Source organism: Perna viridis, chromosome 4 (genome assembly GCF_037379345.1).
Source record: "Perna viridis isolate PV_CMFRI_1.1 ecotype Kerala chromosome 4, ASM3737934v1, whole genome shotgun sequence".
Taxonomy (NCBI): domain Eukaryota; kingdom Metazoa; phylum Mollusca; class Bivalvia; order Mytilida; family Mytilidae; genus Perna; species Perna viridis.
In genome coordinates, this window is record NC_142448.1 from 4,089,955 (window position 1) to 4,116,059 (window position 26,105).

The following is a 26,105-nucleotide window of genomic DNA, read 5'->3' on the forward strand; positions in this document are numbered from 1 at the left end:
ATCAATGCATGTTTTATCTGGGGATGTTTAATACAGATTAACTTTTATTTTTCCTGGAGGCCTACCTGTGGATAAATTTTCGACTGAAGGATGGCCTACGACTTCAGTCCGTTGGGTTTAAAGGATGTCTGTTAGCAGTAGGTGATAGGCTCCTTCCTCTTTTTTTAATTTTAGGCGACATTCCATTCTGTCGGTCTTTTCATTCAGCGGCGAAGTGGCCTGGATTTCCGCATGCATAACATTTATTTGACCGCACTGAACTGCGACTTGGACTTTGTGGTCTCTGTTGTGATCGAAAGAGTAATCAAGGGAACCAAGGTTATAGCGGTAATCAAAAGAATGTAATCCAGGGACAAAGACCAGACATGGAAAACAGACGTATATAACAAAGTAACTAAAATCATACATACAAAGTAACAAAAGCAAATGAGCAACTCAGACTCCTCTAAAAAACTGGGAGCATGTACCAGGTGCATGATATTTTAAAAATGATGTTTTAGCAGTTTTCAGTCAATATCTTTAAAAAATATAACAGGTAGAAAGAAACTTTCAATTGATGAAATGATCCTTATGATAAGTCCTTCCTAAGCTTATTGACGGACAACTCTTTGTTAAAGTTATTTCCCTTGAAAGGCACAATTTGAACCAGATGAGCGATTCACGCTCCTGGAAACCTCTTGTTTTAAGAAGTGGTGACTTGCTTATTGTGGTACCAGTGTATAGGTATCAGTCTTGTATTGAATATTCCTGAGAGGGTGTATTGAAAAATATAGTGCGCATTCTTTTTGCTTTTTCCTGTTTTTGTTTTTTCGCAAATGATTATCATTTTCCATCAGAAGTACAGGGTAAATATCAAGCTATGACATAAAAGACTTGTTTTTTAGGAAAAGCAGTATTTTCATGAAAAATAATGCTTCAGAAAAGGTTTATATGAACTAAAATTAAAAGTGAAAGTAGAAGACGTTTATTTTTAGTTCGACCTATTTTTGTGTACCAAAGTTCGTGCCCTTTTTCTAAATGGACCTAACAATTATTTTTGACATTTCCTTAATGGGAAAATATGGTCAAAATTTAGATTGAAACTCCTTGCCTATTTAAAAAAATCATGAAAATATAAGGTTTCACTATAGAAATCTATGGGCAAAGATTACAAGACTGAGACCTATACACTTATGAATATTGCCAGAGGTTTGCACTTGGAAACATACAAAACTGATGCAAAAAACATGGAAGAAGTCCTTAAAACCTGTTATTTAGACGCAATACAAAAATTGTCTTGAGTTTGAAGCCGTCATATTTTAGGGTTATCAAGAATCATAGATCATGTTTGACCAACTTTTCAGGGGTGGTAAAAACCTTACAAACTAGTTTGTCCAATCGTATTTTTCATGTACCTATATACAGTCAGGAGATGTTAATCATTAGTGTTTTTTTCTAAGAAGTGTCATCGTTCTGTTACCGTGGATTTTATTACTTTTGTTGTCAGGGCCTCTCGAGGCTCACCTGTAGAAGACATGTTGAAGACATTTTTATTTACTTAGTGCTATTTTAAATTTATATGCTAGTGCATTTGTTGTGTTTCACCAAATCCTTTTTTCGTGATGTCTGAACTATCGCACATGTGTTCACTTGATTGCACTTATCTTTGGCAGTGAAATGATTTGCTCTGTAGCTTCCTGGTGGTGAATTGTACCACTTAAGAACATTTTCTGTTTAACGAGAGTTTCAAGTATTATTTTTCTTTGTGTTAATTACAGTGATAGTTGGTTGAATAGTGAATCCCTTCTAACAAATGACTGAAGCGATATAATTTATTTGGTCACTAGATTCATTTCACAACGACATTCAAATACTAAAGTTAAATACAAAATTGTATCTTGAAGTATGCTAGAGTATTACACATACACACTAAGTACAGTTTAGGAAATAGGATTAATTTGGGCAAACTTAACTATATAAAGCTTACAGATTCATGAACAAATTACGAAACGAGAGTACTGCTTCCATGTGTATATTCATTTTTTCAATAGGACGTTAAATCATAATCAATAAATCAATTAATCAATCAATATGCATATCTCTAATGATCTGTATATCTAGGTTTTGCTGTCTAATTTCGAGCTGCCAAGCCTAGGCTAGCATTAATTTTATTCAAAAGAGAGTAGAAAAATTGAACAACAAATAAATTTCATAAATACATAATATAATTAATATTCCTTTCAGACGGCTGGATTGACGACTCTGTTGCCAGAAAATGTTCATATTTTAACTTTAGAAATGGTTCCAACGAATCCCTTGATTCCTATCAGTCTCCGACAAGCTATACTTAGATTGGAACATTTTTATGAAAATGGTGAAGATGATGAAATGTCGAAGCCAGCAACTGTAGATCTTGTAAGTGTTTATTAGTTCTGAAGATGGTTCTATTGTGGATATTATGTTGGCATTCCGTTTTGTATAATTAGATTCTGATATAATTATTATTTATTATTGTAGCAAATGTTTTCGTCGTTCAATATTAGTGGAGCAACAGAGATGACATTAGGGGCTAATATGATGATGAAAGATCTAGACCGCTTACAGTGGAGAGTCATGCCAGGACAAGGTAAAAAGATCAAATTGTGTACTTTTATCTAAATAGTAAAACGATGATATGCGGTGATTTCCAGATGACACTGATTTAATCAGTTAAATTGAGATCATAAAATACAAAAAGTGCATCATTTAGAGATCAACGTAAGCATCATTAAAAAGGTCACATACAAAAATAATTGTTTGACTTGTAAAGGAGATTGTTTTCTCCGTTTTATGTTTTGGTCAATATTAATAGTAGAACTCTTTCCTCATGAGATGAATATAAATATTAAAGGTTTTATCTACCTACGTAACGACCATTTTCTGACTAACGTAGCCAACGCGGCTACTTGAATAATTTTCTGACTGACGTTGCCAACGTGGCTACTTGAATATTTTTGTTTATTCATTTCGTCGTTTACTTGATTTTTTTTCTTTGTTCGAGCATTTAGAAAAAATCTTAATCGTATTTCATCGTTGTCATTATTCCCTTATATATACGATTTATTTTTATCATCACAGAGAATTATATACCGCATCAAAGGAATGTTTACAAACGTCTGAAAGCTGACACAAAAGGAAAACTTCCACAGATCACATTAAACCCCATGGAAATCAAAACATTTCTTTTGGACTTCAATAGATAATTTATTTTAACAAGGAGTGTGATTAATTTACATGTACAAGACTTCGGTGCAGTGAAATATTAATATAGCCAGTATTACCATTTATATGTACAAGTCAATATTTTGTACATGAATAATTAAAAACAGTTGATTTCAATAATGTGAATTGTAGTTTTATAAAATGTGTGTGTATATTTAAGAAGTTTAATACTTGAAAATTCTGATATTTTTCTTCTTACAATTATTTGCTAATAAAGACCGTCTCTTGTTCTCCGTTTTCTCTCATATTGGTTTTGCATTTTTTCATGATTTTATATTTATCAATATCCATATATCAGTTCCAATATGGCTTCACATTTTCCATGGAAGATGTTTGTAACATTTGTGATCAGCTGTGGTTGCTGACAAACCAGGTGGTGTGGTTTTGCAATCGGAAAACAAAACTCATAATAAAAGAAGATGTGACGATTCATAGCATAAACTAATCAACAACATATAACTAACGCCGTGTCTTTGATTTTTTCACTTAGTCGTCAGTCTGTTATATATGATAGTATTTGATGTCAAGAATACACAGATGTCTTCGTGATTTATGAAACATTGCGTTCGGTTTCTGAAGTGAATTTTCAAATGTGGGTATTTCATAATAACAGTAGTACAGGTAATAACAATGAAGATAATGAAAATTGTGATAATAGTAACTCATTTGGATTGCACCAATTTTTAATAAGGATCCCTTAAATAAGTTAACAAAATAAATCAGTCATAACTTAGATGTGTTTGTAACAATTATATTGAATAGCAAAATAACAAAAAAAAGTTGGAAATTGTAACGTTTTCCGTATCTCCACTACTGTTTGTTTCAATACAAAAGGTTTACAAAAAAGTTTCTCCTTAATCGTATTATAGTTGGAATTGAAAAAAATAAAAACATATAATAACAGTTACGTTCACAAAGTGGTATTAAAGAACAGCCGTTATTTTAAATATCTAGATTTATTTAAGTATTTGTAATCCAATATCGTCTCTGAATTTCATATCTCTTCAAAAAGAGAATTAAATATTATTGTTCCGCTACATTTACTTTGGAATAACGAAATTTTCTGGTGATGCAATTATTTTGTTGCTGGGACCATTAAATTAGGAATATAATTTTGACTTTAAACATTGACAATTACATATGGTATAATTCACTTTAGATAGGTACAATGTTGCCATATCAAGTAACAATTCATTGGAGGATATTTTTGTATTGCTTTCATTTGAAATAATTCAACCTGCTCTTTTCTGAATCTTAAAAAAGCTTTCTGTCAAACATCGATCACAAAAACTACAAACAAACCAAAAATATAGATAAAATGTAATGAGACAGATTCGCTTTAACCATTCACATTCTTTAGAATAGAATCAATTGACATGCGCAGACCACTTCAAAGATGAGTCAATATATTAGTCCATGAGCCACATACACACAGGTGACCCCCACTCCATCGCGGAATGTTAGAGACCACATTCTTTTTACTTTTTATCTATAGAACGAGTATTGACCTGTTTGCAAACCGGCAGTTACTGCAAAGTATGGTAAATTTCAATTCCAAACATAACACTGCAATGATTTTTTCAAAAAAATATTTTTCATTTTTTTTTATCTTTAAAAAAATATTTTGAACTTACTGAACGCTAAATTTACAGTTTATCCTAAATTATGCTCCATTGTAACTGCTTAACGTTGAGTCAAAACATTATAAGTAAACATTCATTAATGTTTTATGGCAGTTGAAGTGAAAATTCTACCCCTAACCCAAAACAAAAAAAAAGAGTAATTTTACTAAGAGATTAACATTTTGTATCTTTAAATTGTACAACTAGTAAAATCAAACGAAAACTGGATTGAATTCCGTTAATAAAGATAAGTTTTGATATAGAAGTATAGCTTTTACGGTATAAAAAAATTAAGATAAAGTAAAATTTGAAAATGGGCAAATTTCGCATCTTTAAAATTTGCTCACATCTCTCATTGTCGCCATGCAAATTAAAATAATTCAAATCAGTGCATTAAGTCGATGACTTTTTTCCCATTTATTACCCTTTTCAATCAGATCTATTGTTTTCAAATAAATAGAAGAAAATTTGTATTTTTTATTTTCAAAATTTCAAATTTATTTTGTTCATGTCATTTTTCGTAAAATCATTACTAAAAATATATCTTTCAATTTTCCAGAAGCGACAAATTTCAAATAGAATTTATTCTGGTCTTGTCATATGAGCATATTAACTGAAATAAGGGAGTTGTTGAATACATACACTTGGATTTTTATTTCGATTTGGGTTTCCACAAACGAGATTATCAAATAGTTGAATTTTACATAAATTGCTAGCCTTAAATTGCTTTAACCTCAACTCTTGTTTCAAAATAGTCTAAGATACGAAATGACTATATTTAAATGTTCCTTCCTGTTAAAACATAAGAACATTCAGCGTGAAATTGAAATTTACCATCTTATATAATCGAATTCATATGTATTTATGTTTATGACAATTTGAGATTCAAATACTGCCGGTGATTCAAAGATCCTTGAGGATTTTCATCGGCCCAGTAGAACAATTATCTAACCCCAATTATTTCAAAATTCTTGTACAAAATGTGCAGTACATCGTATTACGAAATTAAAAAAAAACCAGGGACAAAGACCAAACAGGAAAGAATAATCAATTGAACCAAGCTCTACCGGAAATTAAAAGAAAGTAATTCAGGGACAAAGACCAAACATGGAAAACAGACATACACAACAAATAACGTTAAGTAACTAAAATAATACATACAAAGTAACAAAAGTAAATGAGCAACTCGGACTCCACTAAAAACTGGGAACATGGATCAGGTGCACCAGTAGGGAACACCCACCGAGTTGCTCATGAAAAGTCAAGTCCGGGGTAGACGAAAGAGGAAAGGAAAACTATAACACGATGAACAATTAGTTTTCGTGGTGCAGATGGATACACCATAATGATCCACGAGTTCATAATGGCGACCATAAAACTTCTGTAGTGATGACTTCAATCTTGTAGCAAAAATGTTGGTTACAAATGCATCTTATCAAAATATTTTGTTTACTCAAGAACAGTTTCTCTATAGCCTATAACCTTGGTTCCCTTGATTACTCTTTCATAATATCAAATTAAAGGTACATTTTTTTTTTACACAAATGCATCTTATGAAAATGCTTTTTTTTAATCAAGAAGTTTTTGTCATATGAAATTAACAGTACATTTGTTTAAATTAACAAAAAACAAAAAACAAAAAAACAAAACAAAACAAAAAAAAAAAACAAAAACAAAAACAAAAAAATATCTTTTAGATATCTTTTAAGTAAAAAGATAAATGGTCGATTATTCAGGTCATTCTTACAGTGTACCGTAGGCGCTTTTTACAAAATATTATTCTTTTCTTAACTTCTTGATAGAGATTTTTCGAACTGATATTTTTAATATCATTAGCATTAATTTTGCTAATTAGAAGAACTAAATTGGGGTATTCGATTATATTAACAAGGCTTATTTTTAGATTCAATATTTTATTATAGTCTCACCACATGTAAAATATGACAAATATATAATTATAATAACAACAATTACAATTACAAGTGCCATTCTATTAAGAATTATGAGAAACTTTAGAATTTTAAGATATCACAATTTCTGACGAATAAATAGATCGATATTTCAATTTAAAGTTTGTCTAATTAGGTGATATTGATTACCACGTGATCTACCTAGAGAATACAAAATCTACAATAGATTTAATTGAGTGGAGCGAATTAAATTATCGATAATTTGATCTATTCAGAAACCCTTTTATGCAAAGCGGATGTCATTTTGACATGCATAATGGGTAAAACTAAACCAAAATACCAGACAAAATCGATGCCAAAAAAAAAACTTTAGAACCCAACAAACTTATTTATGAGCGTATCCAGACTTAAAGGTGGTCATAAAAAAGTTAAATCGTCATATGTATTTTAGGGATTACTTTGTCGTTAAGTATTAACTAATTTGGAACAGGTAAACACACCTGTATAACGGGACTAGTGATCTGTAAATGAAATACCGTTAGATCAGGGTTTTGATAACTATTGTCTGTTGGTTATATCCTACAATGAATTGTTTTTATCAAAACTAAACACACAACGTATAAAACTGGATATTAAATGTAAAGATGAAGACTGAGGCTTGTTCTGTGTTGAGAAACGGACAAGGGAAAAGTGCTACTACCATTCTAACTGAAGGAGGCTATATCTATCCTATAGTGAGTTCAACATGTTACAATGATAGATTCAGGATCAAATCTGCGCCCTACGTGTTTGGTAGGGGTGTCCGACCAATGCACCAAAGTACATTGACATTGGGTAAACCTCCATGGGATTGTTCCGAGGATTATAAAACTACCAGTAATCAGGTAACTTTACTTAACAGTATCTCAATTTTAATTATTTCATTGTTGAAAAAATATTAAACACGTGCGTTGACGCTCAATCGCGTGGTTATGCGATTTTTTGTTTGACTTCAAGACTGTTAATGAACAAGGATTTTCCATCAAATATGATAGACAAGTTTTCATGAATTCACACTAGGTGTAATGGATGACACTTTGGTTAAGCTCCCAGCCTCTAGTTGTTGTATCAATTTCTCGCGTATTTACTTCTATAGTGCTATGAAGCTGGATTTGTAGCAAAATGGATGACTCTATCAGTTACACACTTTAATCTCATGACTTCGGTCAACAGATATCTACTAAGTCAAACTTTAAGTATTTTGACTTTTTATAATATATTCGCATGTCTATAATACGATGTCGTGATATTTTATGTGAATCACGTATTTGGAAATGCTCTTCAGCGGTCTCCATTGCTTCTACATGACACCGAAGTCTTGTTTCATCAACAATGACCGACAAAAGTACTAAACATTGATTGAATTTGACGAAGGTAGTGACTTTCCAGTCTGTTCATTATCACTTTTCATTGTCATTCTATTATTTCATCATATTTCAAGAAAAGTTTCCATCTTTAAAAAAAATGAAATTTATGGTATAACAAACAAAGCATTATATCAAATCAAATCAGTTCAACTGGCCATTGTTTTCTCGAATCTTGAAATTGAAACTACTAATTCTACTTTTTAATTTCGCGCATCGGTGAATTTAATTTTGGACCCGAATAAAAGGACAATTAGGACAAACTGAATTTGTTTGATACCAAACAGGTTTGTAGGAACCATTGGGTTCTGCGGGCCGGTTGCAGGTTGGAAGGGGGAAGTGTTAGTAAAAAACAAATACACCATGAAAGAGTGTCTATACTCCGGGATGATCTGCTTGTTTTGTTGTTTCTTACCTTGTATGGTTTTTTTTTCATTTTGTCTCAACAACACTCACTCGCTGTGTCAGTTAAACTAAGAACAGTTGATTTACTTATATGTACTTCCTTTCTTTTTCTATATTTATAACTGTTACACATTTTCCCTTTTCCATATTAATAACAGTTTTAGAGAAATAATGATTAACATTTGTATTTAAGACTCAGGTTATCATTTCTAACTACATTTACCTGTCAATACTTTGTACAATGAGTATACACTTCATTTTAAAATCGGAATTTGAAGTGGATCTCTTCAGATCATAATTGTTAGTTTGTTACCGAAAATCAAAAATCTCATTCAAAAAAGCAACACAGGAATTTGATTAAATACTTGTGATATATAGGAAGAAGGGATTAACAAGTAATTTGTACTGCAATCCTCTACTTCTACTAACATGAGTAAATAAATACGCGGTTTTCAATTCTTCGTGCAAATATTGACATAAACTACCACCATATTTCTATTTTATAATCTGTACAGAATGGATGCAACTTTCTACGAAGAGAATAATAAATCGAGCAGAGTTGTTTGACATTATCCACAGAATATGACGTTTTCTAGAACCAGTCTGTAAACATCTTTTAAATTCAATGTCTAGTGTGTTCGGTATTTATCCTTTAATATTCCATTGTCTGGATGAAATTAAAACAATAATTTACAAATCAGTAACCTACTTGACGATAATAAATTGTGTTTCATATTTGTGTTTCTGTGTAAACCGTTATCTGGACGACGATAGCTCACTTCAGAAATAGAGTGTTCAGTCAATAGCATTGTTTCTTTAATCAATCATCAGCGTTTTTGTAAAACCTAACCCAACTCTTAGTCATTTTAATATGTAAGCCTAAGAAAGTGGTAATGTGAAGCCCAGCCTTTAGTAATCTAGGGAACTTGCATGATGGTGACATATACCCCAGAGCCTTTTTGGTCTAAAGACTTACAATATGGTAATAAATATATAGCCCACCCTTTAGTAGACTAGGATTTACAAGATGGTAATAAATATATAGCCCAGGCTTTAGTAGACTATGGACTTGCATGATGGTGATATACACCCCAGAGCCTCTAGATAAATAAAGGCTCTTAGGCAATATCACCATTATGCTAGTTCCTGGACTTACAAGATAGTAATAAATATATAGCTCAGCCTTTAGTAGTCTACGGACTTACATGATGGTGAGAGATGGGCTGGCCTTGAGTCTAGGAAGTGACATGATGATGAATGGCTCAGATGTTAGTAGTTTTGGGATATGTACCCCAGTTTTATAGTAGTCGAAGACCGACATTCTTGAGATATATAGCCTAGCTTTTAGAAGTGTACGGACCAACGTGCCGTTGACATATACATGTATGTATAATCCAGTCTTTGGAAGTTAAGGGACTAACATGTTTGTTAACTATATATTCAATAATTTGTAGTGTATGGATCAACAAGCTTGTGAAATAAAATAGAATTCTATAGAGACCGATAGTCTGAGGATATATTGATCAGACCTCAGTATCAAATGTTAATGTCGGATTATTGTGATTTGATTAAGCCGTGTAATATCTTTCAACAAAACTCAGGGTCAAGAGGACATACTTTTTAAAAGTAATCAATAAGCACACACTGTAACAAAAACAGTCCTTTCTTGACAATGATTTTACATTGTGCATATCGATTACTTTAAACGACCGTTTTCAGTTTCACATTTAGAGATATTTAATTTACGTTAACTGACAATCAGTGAAATGCTCCAATACACATGGTATAAACATCATCATGGACGACAGAGAAATGGCCTCCAAGGTAGGAAATTACTGAATCCCCATGACGTATGATAGAGTTGTATGAAACACAAATCAAAGAATATTAAAGCAAGGGTGTTCTTCTACCGTCCACATAAAGATAAAACCACTTCATTAAATCAAAATTTACAAGGAGAGTTTTCAGCGTTCAGTTCAACAGTCTGTAACCGTGTCTACTCGATTAGTTGTTTACTTGCATTTAGTCAACATTTTGCGGTAAGAATGAACAGTTAAGGAAGATAAAAATATATCGTATTCAATTCATACTTTGCCAATCTGTTAATAACCGAGGTTAAATCTATTTTCCTTTTGATAACTTCATTTACTTAACCATTAATGGCAAATATACATGTGTATGAATAGGTTTTAACTTGAATATGTTTTCAACGCTTGTTAAATGTACAACTACATACTGAGTATGTTCGGATAAAAGAAGGCTTAACGCAAATCGCCATTTTCTAATTTGTAATCTTATTAGTGACATAACATGGATACGAAGAAAGAGGTAAGATTTCTCAGGCTTTTATGTAACGAAAGATCGGCTTATAGTGTCTGTTATCTAGATATCGCGGAATTGGGTTTAATTTTCTGATCTAAATCGTGGTATTTCGAAATTTCAACCAGGTTTCTGCAAAAAATATAACGAAACCATTTAAAATAATACTCTTTCATCAATCCATATTTTTTAATCCAATTTCAGTATTTCACCGGCAGTAAGAAACTGAACCCTGTTAGACGACCTCCATTATGTCCATCAATGCACAGATCTCAAATAAAAATGTCGCATCCTCTGGACGAGCAACAGGGATGGGACACAGACTACGCTGTTACTTATAGAGAAAAAGATATTATTCCTGTGAGTATACATATAAGTTATAAATCAAGCAATGGATGATGTCAAGTTCAGTTACAGAATGATGACAGTGCATGCATATCATTAACCCACATGATGAGTTCTCGATTAATTCCTAAAGGTTTCATATAAATATATAAAAAAAAAAAAACAAAAAAAAACTTTCCAACAAAAAGGCTCTAACTGTCATTGAGCCGCGATTCGCTTAAAAGGAATCAAGTGTCTATTTCAGTTACAAATAAACTAGCATCCACTGCAGACTAAGGAAGTCTCCGAATACAATACAAATACTTTGATGTAAGCACACAAAAGCGCATATAAATTCAATCAACTGGTAGTCATATTTCAAAATCCATTTTAATGTATTTATTAGTGAAATATAATATGATTTTACTATAGGATGGGCTAAAAGAAGTAAGTATTTAGTTGTTTGATGTTACATGTAGAGATTTTGTTTGGGACGTGTCGTTTGAAGAGATTTCGGTCGTCCGTAGGTGTCGGATATGTTCATATTAGTTTATATGTAGAGGGTCGATGGTGTAGATTCTGTGTGAAATTTATTATTATTCGTATTATATATCTATTTTATTGCCGTCATAGACATTAAATAGATTTCCCCGCTTACATTCTCTCTGAATCAACTTACTGTCAATACGTCTGTATCTACTCTGTGCTACAGCTTATATGCAATTATTGCCAGCTTCCTAATCATGACTTCTTGTAAAACCCGCCTTCCGAGACTTTATCTTGTATATATTAACTAACTTTTTTGTTTTGTCGAAACCATGATAATTAAAAATTCATAAATACTACCTCCCAAGCATCTACTTTCAAAAGTATACTCATGGTGAATAATAAAGGTGCTTTATTAATCAAAATGAGCTGAATATGACATTTTTATAACTTTCTGGCGTTAATATTTTGAGTGTCTGTCTATACACGTACGTGTAGAGACCCCACCAGCATTGTTTGTGTATTTATTTTTTCGGAGGTGAAAGGAACGGTAAAGTAGATCACTATAATATTCTGTAGAGTATCAGTAAAATTAAGTTCTTAAAGGCACTAAGAATTCTTCTACACTCCGTTACATGCACCTTACTCGATTGGTAAGTATAACTTGATATAAATAGTGATGATTATTATAATTCTACTACAGGCCAACCGACTGCACCTCGTATCTCTGAAGAACAGGATAGACCAAAATGAAGGAGGCGACATGAAAAAAGTTGTAAAACCAGACCGTACTCCTCAGACATACTTTACCCAGTATAAACGAACTCATAATAAACTAGGGCATCAGTTAGGTCCTGGCGTTCCACGAGGATATCCTATCAGAGAAAGCTACAATATACTTACAGGTAAGTAACCGACAAAATCCACGCATTACAATATAGAATATGAAATTAGAATTAGACATAACATCCACAAGGATGTTTACTTATCAGTAGGAGAGTTCTTCGTGGTGTCATTACTTACCTGTGATTTGGTTTTGGTTGGTTCACAAAAAAATCCATTGAGTAGCATGAGGAATCAACATTAAATCGTCTTAAGTTTTTCATTTTTTGAGATAATTAAAAATTCTTTTCGCTCCCAAAAATGCAAATAAAACTTTTTTAATCTTTGGAGTTTTCAGATAAATATTCAGTATTCAGATTATATGAGTATATACAGGTAGGAACCAAAATTGGATATAGAATTACAATGTTACAAGTTTTGAAAATTGGAATTCCAATCATGAAACTCAATTGTTTATTTAGTAAACTGTTCTTTATTTGTCAACCAATTTGACACTTAATGATATGCAAATTAGTGAATATGGCATCACTAATGAGATTGGCGAACTTTTCTATAGAGTTTTCTAACGTTTCTCCAATAGAAACGAATTATACATAACTACATAAGTGAAATCCATTCCATCCACAATCTGTCATTATCTGACATCACAGACTTTACTTTGTATTATTTTCACGAAAATGGGACAAAAAAAATCAACTTGTGGAAGATATATTGGAATCACCTTTATCGTCCATCATTCCGTCTGTCAATAACCTGGGTCCCTATGAACGGGTTGAATGTGGCTTTATATATTTATGTAAGTCATACAGCATAGGCTGTACGTGATGTTTGTTGCTGTCTGATATCAACTTTCTGTACAACGTGCGCACAACTTCAAATTTTAACATTGCAGAAAATAAAAGAAAATGTTATTGACAATTGAATTTTCAATTTTCAGGAGAAAACCTTGGACCAGCATGGAAGGATGAGAACAAGAGGATATCAGGGAACAGAGTATTGTTTGGCAGTAGATGTGATGACACATCCTACTCTATATTATGTTGACACTGAACGTTCAATATTAACACTGTTTTGTGAAGCATGTTCTTTTGTTTCTGATTGGACAACTGGAATATGAACATTTGTTATTAATACTGCCATCAATATTTACCATACACTTCATATACACTCAAGATTTTAAGATACGGCCGTGAAATTATAGTTCCTACAGAACAGAAAAGGACAAATATAAACTGTATTTTTCATGATAATTATTTTATGTATTGGAGCTTAATGATTTAGCGAAATTATCATCTCAAAGAAGCTAGCTGATATTTTGTGCAATGACCTACTTATAAGTATTATTTATTTTATTGGATCTGTGATAAAGGATGTATTTTTTCATATAATAAATTGTAATGCCTGATATTTTTTCTCACTTAGAAAATTAATTAGCAATTATCAAAACTCACAAACTCATGCCACCCACATATTTTTTCCTGACTTGAATCACCGAAGCTTTGACATTTTAATGTTATTATTAAAAAAAACTTGAAGCAGGTGATATATGCTGTGAATATATAAAAAATATCCAATAACTTTAAACTGAATTCACGATTATTTAAAGGTGTAACCAACACATTGTCTTATGGTGATTCACCCACACACTGAAAATGGAAAGTTTACATCAAGTCAAAAAAGTATCCCAAATATGGTACGCCTATGTTGAAGAATGAAGTAGGAATGGCCAAGACATGAATCTGCATACAGACAGACAGACAGCATGATTCCTACACAAATATACTTTGCATGGTAATAAACCCATGTGCTGATTATGGTATGAATAATAAAAACAAGAATTCTAACTTAGTTTAAAGATAAAGGTCAAGTGGAAGGGGGTACAACACAAATCCATCAATAAATCAAAGAAACATTAAATAAAGTTAACAGAGAGCCTGTAAGAACACCCAATGGATCAAAGGAACATTATTAAGGTAAAAGACAGCCTGTAAGAACACCCAATGGATCAAAGGAACATTATTAAGGTAAAAGACAGCCTGTAAGAACACCCAATGGATCAAAGGAACATTATTAAGGTAAAAGACAGCCTGTGAGAACAACCAATCGAACAAAGTAACATCAAAGGTGACAGAACCTGTGAGAACAACCTATGGATCAAAGGAACATTAAGGGTGATAGAAAGCCTGCGAAAACAACCAATCGATCAAGGAATATTACTGTGGTAAAAGAGAGCCTGTGAGAACAACCAATGGATCAAAGTTACATCAGAGTGACTATGAGAACAAACAATCGACCAAAGGAACATTAAAGGTGACAGAGAGCCTGTGAGAACAATCAATCGATCAAAGGGGCATCAAAGGGGCATCAAAGGTGACAGAGAACCTGTGAGAATAACCAATAGATCAAAGGGGCATCAAAGGGGCATCAAAGGTGACAGAGAACCTGTGAGAATAACCAATAGATCAAAGGAGCATTCAAGGTAAAAGAGAGTCTGTTGGAACAACCAATGGACCAAAGGAACATCAGAGAGACTATGAGAACAACCAATAGATCAAGGAACATTATTATAGTAAAAGAGAACTTGTGAGAATAACCAATGGATCAAAGGAAGATTCAAGATAAAAGAGAGTCTGTGAGAATAACCAATGGATCGAAGGAGTATCAAAGGTGACAGAGAACCTGTGAGAACAACCAATCGATCAAATTAACATGAAGGGTAACAGAGAGCTTGTGAGAACAACCTCTCGATCAAAGGAACATTAAAGGTGACAGAGAGCTTGTGAGAACAACCTCTCGATCAAAGGAACATTAAAGGTGACAGAGAAACTGAGAGAACAACCAATGCATCAAAAGAACATTAAAGGTAAAAGCAAGCCTGTGAGAATAACCAATCGATCAAGGGAACATTAAGGGTGACAGAGAGCCTACGAGAACAACCAATGGATCAAAGGAACACCAGAGACTATGAGAACAACCAAAGGATCACAAAAACATTGTAGGAGACGGAGAGCCTGTGATCAAAGGAGAATTAAAGGTGACAGAGAGCCTTTCAGAACACGAAATCGATCAAAGGAACATTAAGGGTGAGAGAGAGCCTATGAGAACAACCAATGGATCAAAGAAACATTAAAGGTGACAGAGAGCCTGCGAGAACAGGTATACATGTAAATGTGATATGTTAATAACGTAAAGAATTTGTGTATAGTTTCATTCTCATTTGGAAGACAAAATAGAAGATGTAGGAAGCCCACTTGGCTACTCGTCTTTTTTTATATTTTGCTACTGCCTCAAGTTTGATATCACCAACACTAGTTAGTCCATCAATTCTAATAAAAATTGCAATAACCCCCTCCTAAGGCATATTAACACATTAAAGATTTTAGTTCATTACTGACACACCAACTAGTTTTAATAAAATATTGCACAAAATTTTGAAATTCAAATGAAGTATAAATTTCTACTCACGTGGTGCTTTCATAGATCACTTTGTACCCCATTACATCAAAAATAGTTAATAAGAGTAAATTTGCAAGCATACTTCTAAACCCATTGTAACAAGGAATAATTTACAAAAAACAATTAATTGAAATTAGATATAAATACAATAAACTCTGTCTTCTAAAAAAGAGGCTCCCAGGAGCCCGAATCGCTCACCTTGTTGATTTTTTCTTTTAAAGGCAATAAATTTAAGAAGTTGTCCAACAATTCTGGCTCAAGAAGTCTTTGTTAGAATGTATCATTAGAATCATTTCAACAACTGAAAATTTCTTTTAATCTATCAAAGTTTTCAAGATATTGACTGAAAACTGTAGAAAAAAACTAGAAGCTCTCTTTGTCACAGGAGCCCCCGCGTTATTTGTTAGTAGTGATTTTTTTTTAGTAAATCAAATGTGTCTGCAAGACACTAATGATGCCCCTGCTTGCTTGATTTGCCAAATTAAGAACATGTTTATTTTTGTATGAAGACATGGTTTGCAGAATCAGAAATCCTTCTCATGGTCTGTTGGTTCAGCTCAATCCTTCCAATGACTTGCACTGCAATGAAAAACTGTACCAGTACCATACCTCGAACAAATTTTGGGATCATTTTGGGGATCAGAATTTCCTAAATATATTCATATCTACATATTGTTTTCTGGCCATATAGTGTCATGAAATTCTGTTTGGCAGTGTCAGACTAGTTGTGATAAGAAAAAGAGGACTGATGGATGGACTGACAGACACAAAAAAAGCTAATACCCCCAATTACAAATCCCTAACTTTGTTGCTTGGGGTATATTTCTGACAAAAATTACAAAAAAAGCCCAACTATCACCCAGTTTTGTAATATTTCATGAAAATCATGATCCTAAGACCTTGCACACCATCATTATGTGTAGAAACATCCTGCAAAAATATTTCAGATGTAATTCAAAATATACAAGAGGAGATAGCTGGACAAGCAATATAGCCCTATTTCTGATGAAAATGACTAAATCTAACTATCACCAATTTCCGTAATATTTAACAAAAATCTAAATCCTATGGCCCTGCACACCTTCATCATGTGTAAAAATATCCTGTAAAATATTTTTGATGTTGTTCAAAAACTGTTCGAAAAGATGCCATGATCACGTGTAATCCAGATGGACGGACAGACAGGGATAAATTAATATGCTCTCCGACTGTTTGTTGTGGGGGCATAAAAAAACATCATTTTTCCCCTTTCAAGGGCAATAACCTTTATTCATGAAAACTTTTGTAGTCCTAATAAAAAGGATCATTTCGACTATTGATAAAATTTGGCTTAACCTAACGGTTTTCAAGATATATATATATATATAGGCAAAAAAACTACTGTCAAACCCCTATGTTCTATTTCTAGTCATAGTTCTATGCAGGATACCCCAAGGAATATTCATACCAAGTTTGGTTTCAATTGGTCCAGTAGTGTCAGAGGAGAAGATTTTTCTAAGAAATGACATTAAATATGGCAAAAATTCCAACATGGCTTAACAAATTAAAACCAGATACATTCTGAACACTTATACCTCATGTCAGAATTTAGCTAAACCTAATGAGTTAAGAGATAAATGTGAAAAACTACTGTCTGACTCCTATGTTCTCTTTTTAGTAATGGCGGCCATGTTTTTCGACTAATCATAAAATCCCCAACTTAGTTCTATGCAGGATACCCAAAGGAACATTCATACCAAGTTTGGTTCTAATTGGTCAAGTAGTTTCACAGGAGAAGAGTTTTGTATAATTGTTAATGACGATGGACGATGATGATGGATGCCAATTGATAAAAATGATATTTTTGATCCCTTGTTACTAAGTCATAGTGAAAAATATTCCCATACTGATTGAAAAATGCAGGTATCGAATAAACACCTATTACCTCCTTGTATTGCAGAATGGTAAGGGCCAGTGACCCCATTTTAACTGCAAGCTTCCTCTAGCTAAGAGTAATCAAGGGAACCAAGGTTGTAGTGGTAATCAAAAGAATGTAATCCACTAAAACTGGGAGCAAGGACCAGGTGCACCGGTAGGGTAAGCGTCCTCTGCTTTTCTAGAAACACCCGCCGAGTTGCTCATAAAAAATCAAGTCCGGGGTAGACAAACGAGGAAAGGAAAACTATGACCCGTTGAATAAATAAGTTTTCATGGTGCTGATGGATACACCATAACGATCCACGAGTTCATGATGACGACCATAAAACTTCTGTAGTGATGACTTCAATCTTGTAGCAACATAACCCTGTTCCAGAAGCCTATTTGTTAGAGTTCTAGCATGATACAAAAAGTCTGCATAGTTTTTTGCAAGCTCTGGCATTACGTATGAGTTGTGATATGAACACTCTAAAAGTCACAATATTTTAAAACTTCGTGACATTTGGTTAACAACAAAAAAAGTTATTTCACGCAAAACAAAAAAGTTAATGACGAGGACAACAACAATGAAGACAGCATCAAAACACAATACATGTAGGACCCCTTTTTTGCCTCATATAAAAACATAAGAGAACAGTGTCTATTGAAGACGGCTTAACCTACTAATATGTACAAGATTAATGAGTAAACAACAAACAAGTAACCAACACCTTTAATAAGCAGTATTTACAGCAGAATTCATCTACAATATTTTTTTTTTTTTTGGAACATATTTAATTTTTTTCTATTATTTTTTCACATGCACATTTATATACTAATTAGGCAGTAAATTAGTCCAAACAGTAGCATATAAATAATCTCATAAAATTAAGTACAATGTTAGTTTAGCAGGAGATTAAATGTTATGATATGTGCTCAAACTATTGATCTAAGGAATATGAAACTTGAATAAAAACAGGTTTGAAGTGTTCATTTAATGGACAAAAAAAAAAAAACACAACATTAAAATAAACCCTCACAAGCCATAAAATTGTTTCTGTAAAATTTTCAATATATTTATAATGGTGGTGTACAAGATGGTATAAATCACTTATTACACACACAGATAATTTGAATGTTACACTGGAGTTTTTTACAATAAAGAAAAAATATACATGTAGTTACAAATTTTTAAACAGTGGCAAGTGGAAATCTATCTATATAAAATACTTTTAATATCTGATAATGCACTGTATAAGATTTCTAGAATAATTCCAACTCTCTAAAATAGTAAGAATTATAAACATAGGCTAATATTTCTTTCAGTTTAAAAGGGGGATAAATCAAACAAAATCTGATCAGAAAATATACATGTCATCATTTACATGTACACAATTAACTCCTATAAAATCAAAACAATCAGAAAAAATTATTTAAAGATCTTTCAATGAAACAAGTGGGATATCCCTTATAAACAATTAAAATCCGATATTATGCACGATTGTAAATTTGTTTCAAAGACACCAATGGATGAAGATATTTGGTGTCTGTAGGAGTTAATATATATGTCTATAGGCGATCAGATTTTGTTTAGGTGAGTTGGTTATAAATTTATATCAAAATTTAAACAATCACAAAAAGACAACAAAAACAAATATTACAGAAGTAATTAATGCCCAAAAAACTCTGATTTATCACCAGAGAAGTTTGTGATGGTACACTTAACAAAAGCTGGTTACAAAATGTTCATCAATAAAATAAAAATAAAGAGAAAAAAAATTATCTGTAAAGTCCTACATTTCCACCTTAGACTATAAATAAAACTGATGAAATGAAGGATATTACAGAAACATTAACTTATGTACACATAATATACAAAATATATCTAACTGGTCATCATGACCTGTTGATGGCATTACTCATAGATGAGGAAATTTTACACACAAGTGATACACGATTGCTAGTGTTTGCACAACATACTAGACAGAAATAGATCTTATGCCATACACACTTTGTGTATCTAGTTTCCAGTAGGTGTAACAACAAAAACCAAAACAGAAGTTGAACAAGTTTGGAGGTGACATTGCTAGACTGAGGTAAAATCATGGTAACTCCAGGTTAACACAATATAATTCAATGATGGACAGTTTTAACATAATGTGTCTTAAAATCTGACTTTCCATATTACAGTATAAAAGTTCTTAAAACTGATTCATGTTTTAATTTAGTTGTAGAACTCTGACACTTTAACAATTGTGTTTAGTAATTTTTTTTTGCACAAAAAATGTATTATTATAGTCTTCAATGGCATAATTAACTCCATGAACTTTCAATAGATACTGAAGTAATACCTAGAAAAATCAATCTTGTCCTTACTTGTGCAAAAAAAATTGTTTTGATAAAAGTTGTTACAATGTGAAATCTATGTGGCTTATTACAATCCTTCTAAAATATTCCTCACAGTTTTATTACACATATAAAGTATCTTCTCCATTTATGTTCCACTGTGAAAAGCATGAACTAACTCTCATTTAAATAGACCCTCCGGCCGGGCCCTGAGATTTCAGCTTTTCTATGTGACGACTCTCTCTTCACCTTCCGCTGGTTCTCTGCGAGAGAGGTTTACGAGGACTTATTCCCTGTTGACATTTGGTAACAGATTCATACCCATGGTGTCCAACCTTCATAAAGAACTGATAAGTTGTCGAGGTTGGTGGCCTCTTTTATAATGAAGTCCACCTGAAAGTAAGAAGTCAATAAGTGTCCATCAACCACTTTATCACACAGAAAACATCATATGAAAGGGAAGACTGTCAAATAATACAAAAAGTCACTAGAACGTAAAAGATTTTAAATGAAAATTCTGCAAAGCATCACTTATTTGGGCCTGGATCTTGATCATTCAGTTTTATACTAAAAGTTTATGTATTAAGAGACAGCATATTACTCGTATGGTTCTTGATCTCAAAAATCCAGTTTCAATTTACATACTTACCTGTTCAGCGACAGTAAATCGCTTGTTTGGGTCTGGATCTCGACCATCCAGTTTCATTTTAACCCTTCTCCACACACTGACAGCATAAGAATTCCTTTCTTGAATAGCTATAATATAAATACAAATATACAGTCAGATGTGTTGACATTTATGTATTATTTGTGATACAAATCAATGACCAACAAGACTAGAAGAAATCTGCTCATCAGACATTGATACAACCACACATCATCACTTTGAAGGCTTCCATGTTTTATTTGAGAAAAAAATGTACAGTCAGATGTAAAGTTTTGTTGTCCACACATAAAAGAGGGATATAAATAAATCAAGGGGAATGAAAACTCACTATTCACTAAATATTTCTTGAGCATTAAATCCATGTTTAATGTTACACATATTTCTTAAAAAAAAAAAGGCTTTGAAAGGCCCACAGTTATCAAACCCTGAATCGTTAAGACAAGTTTTGGACACATCATTGAAGATTGATAGTTCTGAATCTGGATTGTGATTACATGTTTAGCATAAGTTTATGGGCATAATTATAGTGATCAATTACTTAAAACTTGCATTAAGACATAAAAACTTACATCACAGTTTAAAGCAATCCATACACTTTTCCTGAAGATTAATTGCCAAGAAACATACAATTGATTATTTTTGGCCATTTTTTTGCCCCTTATTCCTCCTCAGTTAAGGTTACATCCCTAAAATCAATGTCATTCTGACCTTTGTGTTGTGGAATCATATGGTGAAATTTCATAGCGATCTATACAAAGTTCCATAAAATGTTTGTTTTTCACCCTTTTTTGGTATTGAAAAAGGTAAGAGTCAAAATTAATCAAAGCATTTCTTCTGTGATATAATATCATAGAGGACTATACAAATACCAAATGTCTACAGATTAAGATAACAGTACCATTTTGTTTTTATGCGTCTCAGTGTTACATCTCTTACCTTTCCCTCTCCTTGTCCAACACTGTCTCAATATAACATCTCTTAGCTTTCACTCTCCTTGTCCATCACAGTCTCAGTGTTACATTTCTTACCTTTCCCTCTCCTTGTCCACCGCTGTTGCAGTAAAACATCTCTTAATTTTCCCTGCCCTCGTCCACTAGTCTCAGTATAACATCTCTTACCTTTCCCTCTCCTTGCCAAGCACTGTCTCAGTAAAACATCTCTTACCTTTTCCTGTCCTTGGGTCTCTAGTTACTTTTTCTGCTTTCTTTGTACTGGATCCTGTAATATACATGTAAATTACTGTGAAAGTACTTTAATTTGTGGATACCAACTTCCTCAGATTAGGAAAGAAACACAAGTTCATGGATTCTAGAATTTGTGGTTTTGAGGTTTTCAGTATACACATCAATGGAAATCTCCTTTTTGTTGGAAACCAAATTTCGTGGTTTGGACTACCCAAAATTATTGTTTTGAATATACAATGCTGAAAAATAAATAGAATAAAGCAGATAATACCATTTTGGGCTTTTGAACAGCTTTATCTTTAGTTAAAGTGATGGTAGCCATATTGTTTACGATTTGCACATGGAATTAACACTGTTGTAAAAAACAGTCATCGCTGATGTCAGAAAAGGTGACCAACCAATTAAAATGCACAAAAAAGGCAAATGTTAATTAGATTGGAGTTATAACTTTATATCCATCAGTACTGCCTCAACACTATTATTTCATCAAATGTTTGTTAGGTGAATAGTATATCACCGCTACAGACTTGGGGAGTAATATTTAAACCTGAACTAGCTACTCCAACACCAATGAAATTATCTAAACCATCTCTTTGATGCACTATAAGGTTTTTACAATACATTGCATAGAACATTAGTAGGTTGTCTGAAATCATTCAATAAATTCTTAAAACTCTATAGTCAACTTGCTTCTACTTACCAGAAATTTTAGCAAGTAAAGCAGGATGTGGACTCCCAGGTGGAGTAGATTCTCTGGGTATACTGGATTTTTTCACTGGACTGAGAATATCTTTGTTAAGTGATGACTTCTTCAGAGCTGAAAAATTATACGTAACATCTAACAGGTTCCATTCATATGATGCTAACAATAAATAATTTGAACATTCTGGCTTCATCATTTCAGAAACCAAATAACTTAAGAAGTTTTTAATAATATAAATTGGAAAGATATCTTGAAAAAGCAATGCATGTAAAATAAAAAGTATACAAATTAAATTCAGCCTTTAATTTCTAAAATCAAATTTCTCCCCAAAAGCGTGTCTCAAAACACACAGGAATATGATTTCATTTCTAAAGTATGAAAATAAATATAAGGTGTTTGTAATGACATTACCTGCAGTAAAATTTTGTCCTCCAGATTGGTCTAATCCATCACCTTCTGGTAGTAATGGTGGAGCCAAGTTCACTAAATCATCATATATCCTACAAATATATTGTACATGTGTATCATCCAAAATATCATTTATCAGCTTTATCAACACAATATCATTAATAAAAGAACAGCATTCCAATGTAGCCTGTGAAAAAAAAAGTAGACAACTTTATATTCACTGAAAATTTTTTAGTCCAAGGGCAATAACTTTCATAAAAATCATTTAACCATTTAAGTCAAACTTGATCTGTAACTCTTCATAATAAGGCTACATAGAAAAAAACAAACTCATTTGGTAAAAGCATTACAAAAAGAGTGCAGAAAACCCAGACGGATGGACACACAGACGCCCATCATTTCCACGTCCCCTCATGATGCGTCAGGGGGGACAAAAATAGCAAATAAATGTAGAAAAAGGGTAATAACCAACATCGCTTCACAGATTAAAATGAAAATTTGACCACATATAGATCTCATCATGTTGAACACTTTAACCCATGTCACAATATGCCTTAACCTAACGATTTGGAGATCTATGCAAAAACTACTGTCCGACCCCTATGTTTTATTTTTAGTAAAGGCTGCCATGTTTTTAGACAGAACAAAAATCTAATCATAATTTTTGTGCAAGATACCCCAAGGAATATTCATACCAAGTTGGTTCCAATTGGTCAAGTAGTGTCAGAGGAGAAGATTTTTGAATTTTGAAAGAAATAACATTAAAAATAGCAAAACACATTGAAAAAGGACAATAACTTCAACATGGCTTAACAAATTAAAATGAAAATTTGACCACAGTTAGATCACATCAAGCTGAACACTTTTACCTACGTCAGAATATGGCTTAACTTAATGGTTTTGGAGCTATGTGCAAAAATCTACTGTCTGACCCCTATGTTCTATTTTTAATAACGGCAGCCACGTTTTTGGACAGATAAAAAATCTGAACACAACTTATGTGCAAGATACCCTAACAAATATCTGTGCAATATTTCATATAATTCCGCTCAGTAGTTTCAGAGGAGAAGATTTTTTAAAAATTTTAACAGACGACGATAACGGACGCCAAGTGATGGCAATAGCTCACATGGCCTTTGGCAAGGTGAGCTAAAAAGATCAATTTCATCAAACAATAATAACCTTTTTTTCACAATGCCCAACTTTCCTATAAAATTTCATCAAAATGTATTGAGCAGTTTAGGAGTAGTAATACTTTCAATGCTTTAATAAATGAAACATGTAAGCTCTATTATCTGACATTGCAGGCATCAAACAACGATTATCTTCCCTTCTACATATCTATATATGATGCCTAGTAAGATTCCATCAAGCTGTTTAGAAGGACTGTGCTTCCAAGATATGCTGACACACAAATAAATAATCAAAAAATGATAACTTGATTGATTTGTTCTAAAATAACTTACAATGTGATCTGATCTATGAGAGATTCCACCATGGATACTGCTTCTCCCATTCCTTCCTTTGAAATGTCCTCTGATGTTACTATTTTTAAAGCAGTAGTAAAGTTTTCAGAAAAGTTTTTATAAACATTGAGATAGTCTCTGACAACAGTAGCTGTACTGTAACCTTCTTCTATTGATTGTTCTTCTTGCTATAGAAACAAATCATAACTATTGAAAACTGACAATCAATTCCGTTCTAAGTTCTTGGACAACATAACAAACTCCTTTGAAGGAAGAGGACAGGTGAACGTAATATCACAATATGTAAGTCTTGGAAAATATAGGTGAAGTATATCTCTGTCTTTTACCTGAATTGCAAAATATATAATAAGCTTTTCAAAATGATCAGTATTTTTTCATATTTTAGAAGATTCCAATAAATCAGTCAATAAAAAGGATCTCACAAATCACAGGTTGATAGAAGTACCTTGGACATGGACTTGAGGACTGTCCTAATTTCTGACATCAGTTTATGATGAGTTGATAGGATGTTCTTAATAGAAGAAACTTCAGTTTTGATTCCGTCCTGAAATAAATTAATCATCAGTTTACTGTTGATAAAATGAAAATATAAAATGTATAAATATATATATTTGAGAGACAAACAGAAAAAAAAAAATGTTTTCAAACCCTCAAATTAAACAAGTCTTATTATTTGCAACATAAATAAAAAAAAAATATTTCAATTTTTTCTTTTCATGTTGACTTTTCATGTTTTGTAAAATAAATGTGTTATATTTTAGTACAATTATCTAGACTACCAACCTTAGCTATATCCATCTCCTTCTTTAAATCATTTTTCTCCTGGTTTATTTTATCAATTTCTCCAGCAATATCTATAGTGGATGTTTCTAACCAACTCTGTGTGATTTGGTTTTCCCCAGGAGGCTAAAAAATAATGTCTTCATCGTCACATCGACTCTTTACCTTTTACCAGACATGTATCAGAAAGTTATACTTATAACCATGTGTCTATTTCAATTTTCAAAATAAACTTTAATTATGCAACTATTTATGGTATCTAAAAATCATTAGTGAAATGAAAATTTAAAACAATGAAAGGAAGTTCCATGAAAATATAAGACAGTGATATACTACCGGTACTAAAGATTGGTCAAAAGATAGGTATAATGGCACAATTATAGTCACAAAGAGAGGTAAAATTCCCTGTTGCAATAAACCTAAATGGCATGTTTAATGAATATATTCTATAAAGGAACTCTTACCTTAGTATTCATGAGAAGAACTTCTAGATCTGTTACAGTACTGTGTGTTGATTCAGTAATTACACAGCTTTCTATACACCTATAAAATATACAGTGAATCAGAAGAAATGCTACTCTAAGAAGTCGGCAAAATGTTTATAGGGTGTGGCACATGAAGGAAGA

General features: G+C 32.5%; 3 protein-coding genes across 6 annotated transcripts in view; 2 read left to right on the top strand and 1 right to left on the bottom strand.

The window, feature by feature from the left end:
* LOC148618493 (lysosomal alpha-mannosidase-like) overlaps nt 1-3,470 on the top strand; it is a 34,106-nt gene extending 30,636 nt beyond the window's left edge. For both annotated transcript variants that reach the window (XM_088577505.1, XM_088577506.1), the window contains exons 24-26: nt 2,224-2,394; nt 2,497-2,605; nt 3,097-3,470. In XM_088577505.1, the coding sequence (XP_088433631.1) occupies nt 2,224-2,394; nt 2,497-2,605; nt 3,097-3,221 (405 nt within the window). In that variant the 3' untranslated portion in view covers nt 3,222-3,470. The remainder of the gene's footprint in view (nt 1-2,223; nt 2,395-2,496; nt 2,606-3,096) is intronic.
* A 3,682-nt stretch (nt 3,471-7,152) lies between these two features.
* Nucleotides 7,153-13,957, top strand: LOC148618494 (uncharacterized). Of its 3 annotated transcripts, none has more exons than XM_088577507.1 (5): nt 7,153-7,656; nt 11,104-11,259; nt 11,656-11,670; nt 12,413-12,614; nt 13,490-13,957. In XM_088577507.1, the coding sequence occupies exons 1-5, from the start codon at nt 7,417-7,419 to the stop codon at nt 13,594-13,596; spliced, it is 720 nt and encodes a 239-aa protein (XP_088433633.1). In that variant the 5' UTR covers nt 7,153-7,416; the 3' UTR covers nt 13,597-13,957. The 3 variants fall into 3 exon arrangements, with proteins under 3 accessions (XP_088433633.1, XP_088433634.1, XP_088433635.1); XM_088577509.1 differs by lacking the exon at nt 7,153-7,656 and adding an exon at nt 10,411-10,619; XM_088577508.1 differs by lacking the exon at nt 11,656-11,670 and having other exon boundaries at nt 7,163-7,656.
* A 4,664-nt stretch (nt 13,958-18,621) lies between these two features.
* LOC148618495 (serine/threonine-protein kinase SMG1-like) overlaps nt 18,622-26,105 on the bottom strand; it is a 110,034-nt gene continuing 102,550 nt past the window's right edge. The window contains exons 67-75 of the mRNA XM_088577510.1: nt 25,944-26,022; nt 25,483-25,605; nt 25,145-25,243; nt 24,679-24,866; nt 23,216-23,304; nt 22,802-22,918; nt 22,082-22,135; nt 20,900-21,006; nt 18,622-20,643 (exon numbers count right to left, since the gene is read on the bottom strand). Coding sequence (XP_088433636.1) covers nt 20,566-20,643; nt 20,900-21,006; nt 22,082-22,135; nt 22,802-22,918; nt 23,216-23,304; nt 24,679-24,866; nt 25,145-25,243; nt 25,483-25,605; nt 25,944-26,022 — 934 coding nt within the window. The 3' untranslated portion in view covers nt 18,622-20,565. The remainder of the gene's footprint in view (nt 20,644-20,899; nt 21,007-22,081; nt 22,136-22,801; nt 22,919-23,215; nt 23,305-24,678; nt 24,867-25,144; nt 25,244-25,482; nt 25,606-25,943; nt 26,023-26,105) is intronic.

What these genes read in the sequence shown, in the direction of transcription:
- LOC148618494 (XM_088577507.1), top strand. Translation starts at nt 7,417, where the DNA reads ATGAAGACTGAGGCTTGTTCTGTGTTGAGAAACGGACAAGGGAAAAGT. An exon ending in ATAAAACTACCAGTAATCAG is followed by an intron (nt 7,657 to 11,103) that starts GTAACTTTACTT and finishes ATCCAATTTCAG; the next exon opens with TATTTCACCGGCAGTAAGAA. An exon ending in AAGCTACAATATACTTACAG is followed by an intron (nt 12,615 to 13,489) that starts GTAAGTAACCGA and finishes TTCAATTTTCAG; the next exon opens with GAGAAAACCTTGGACCAGCA.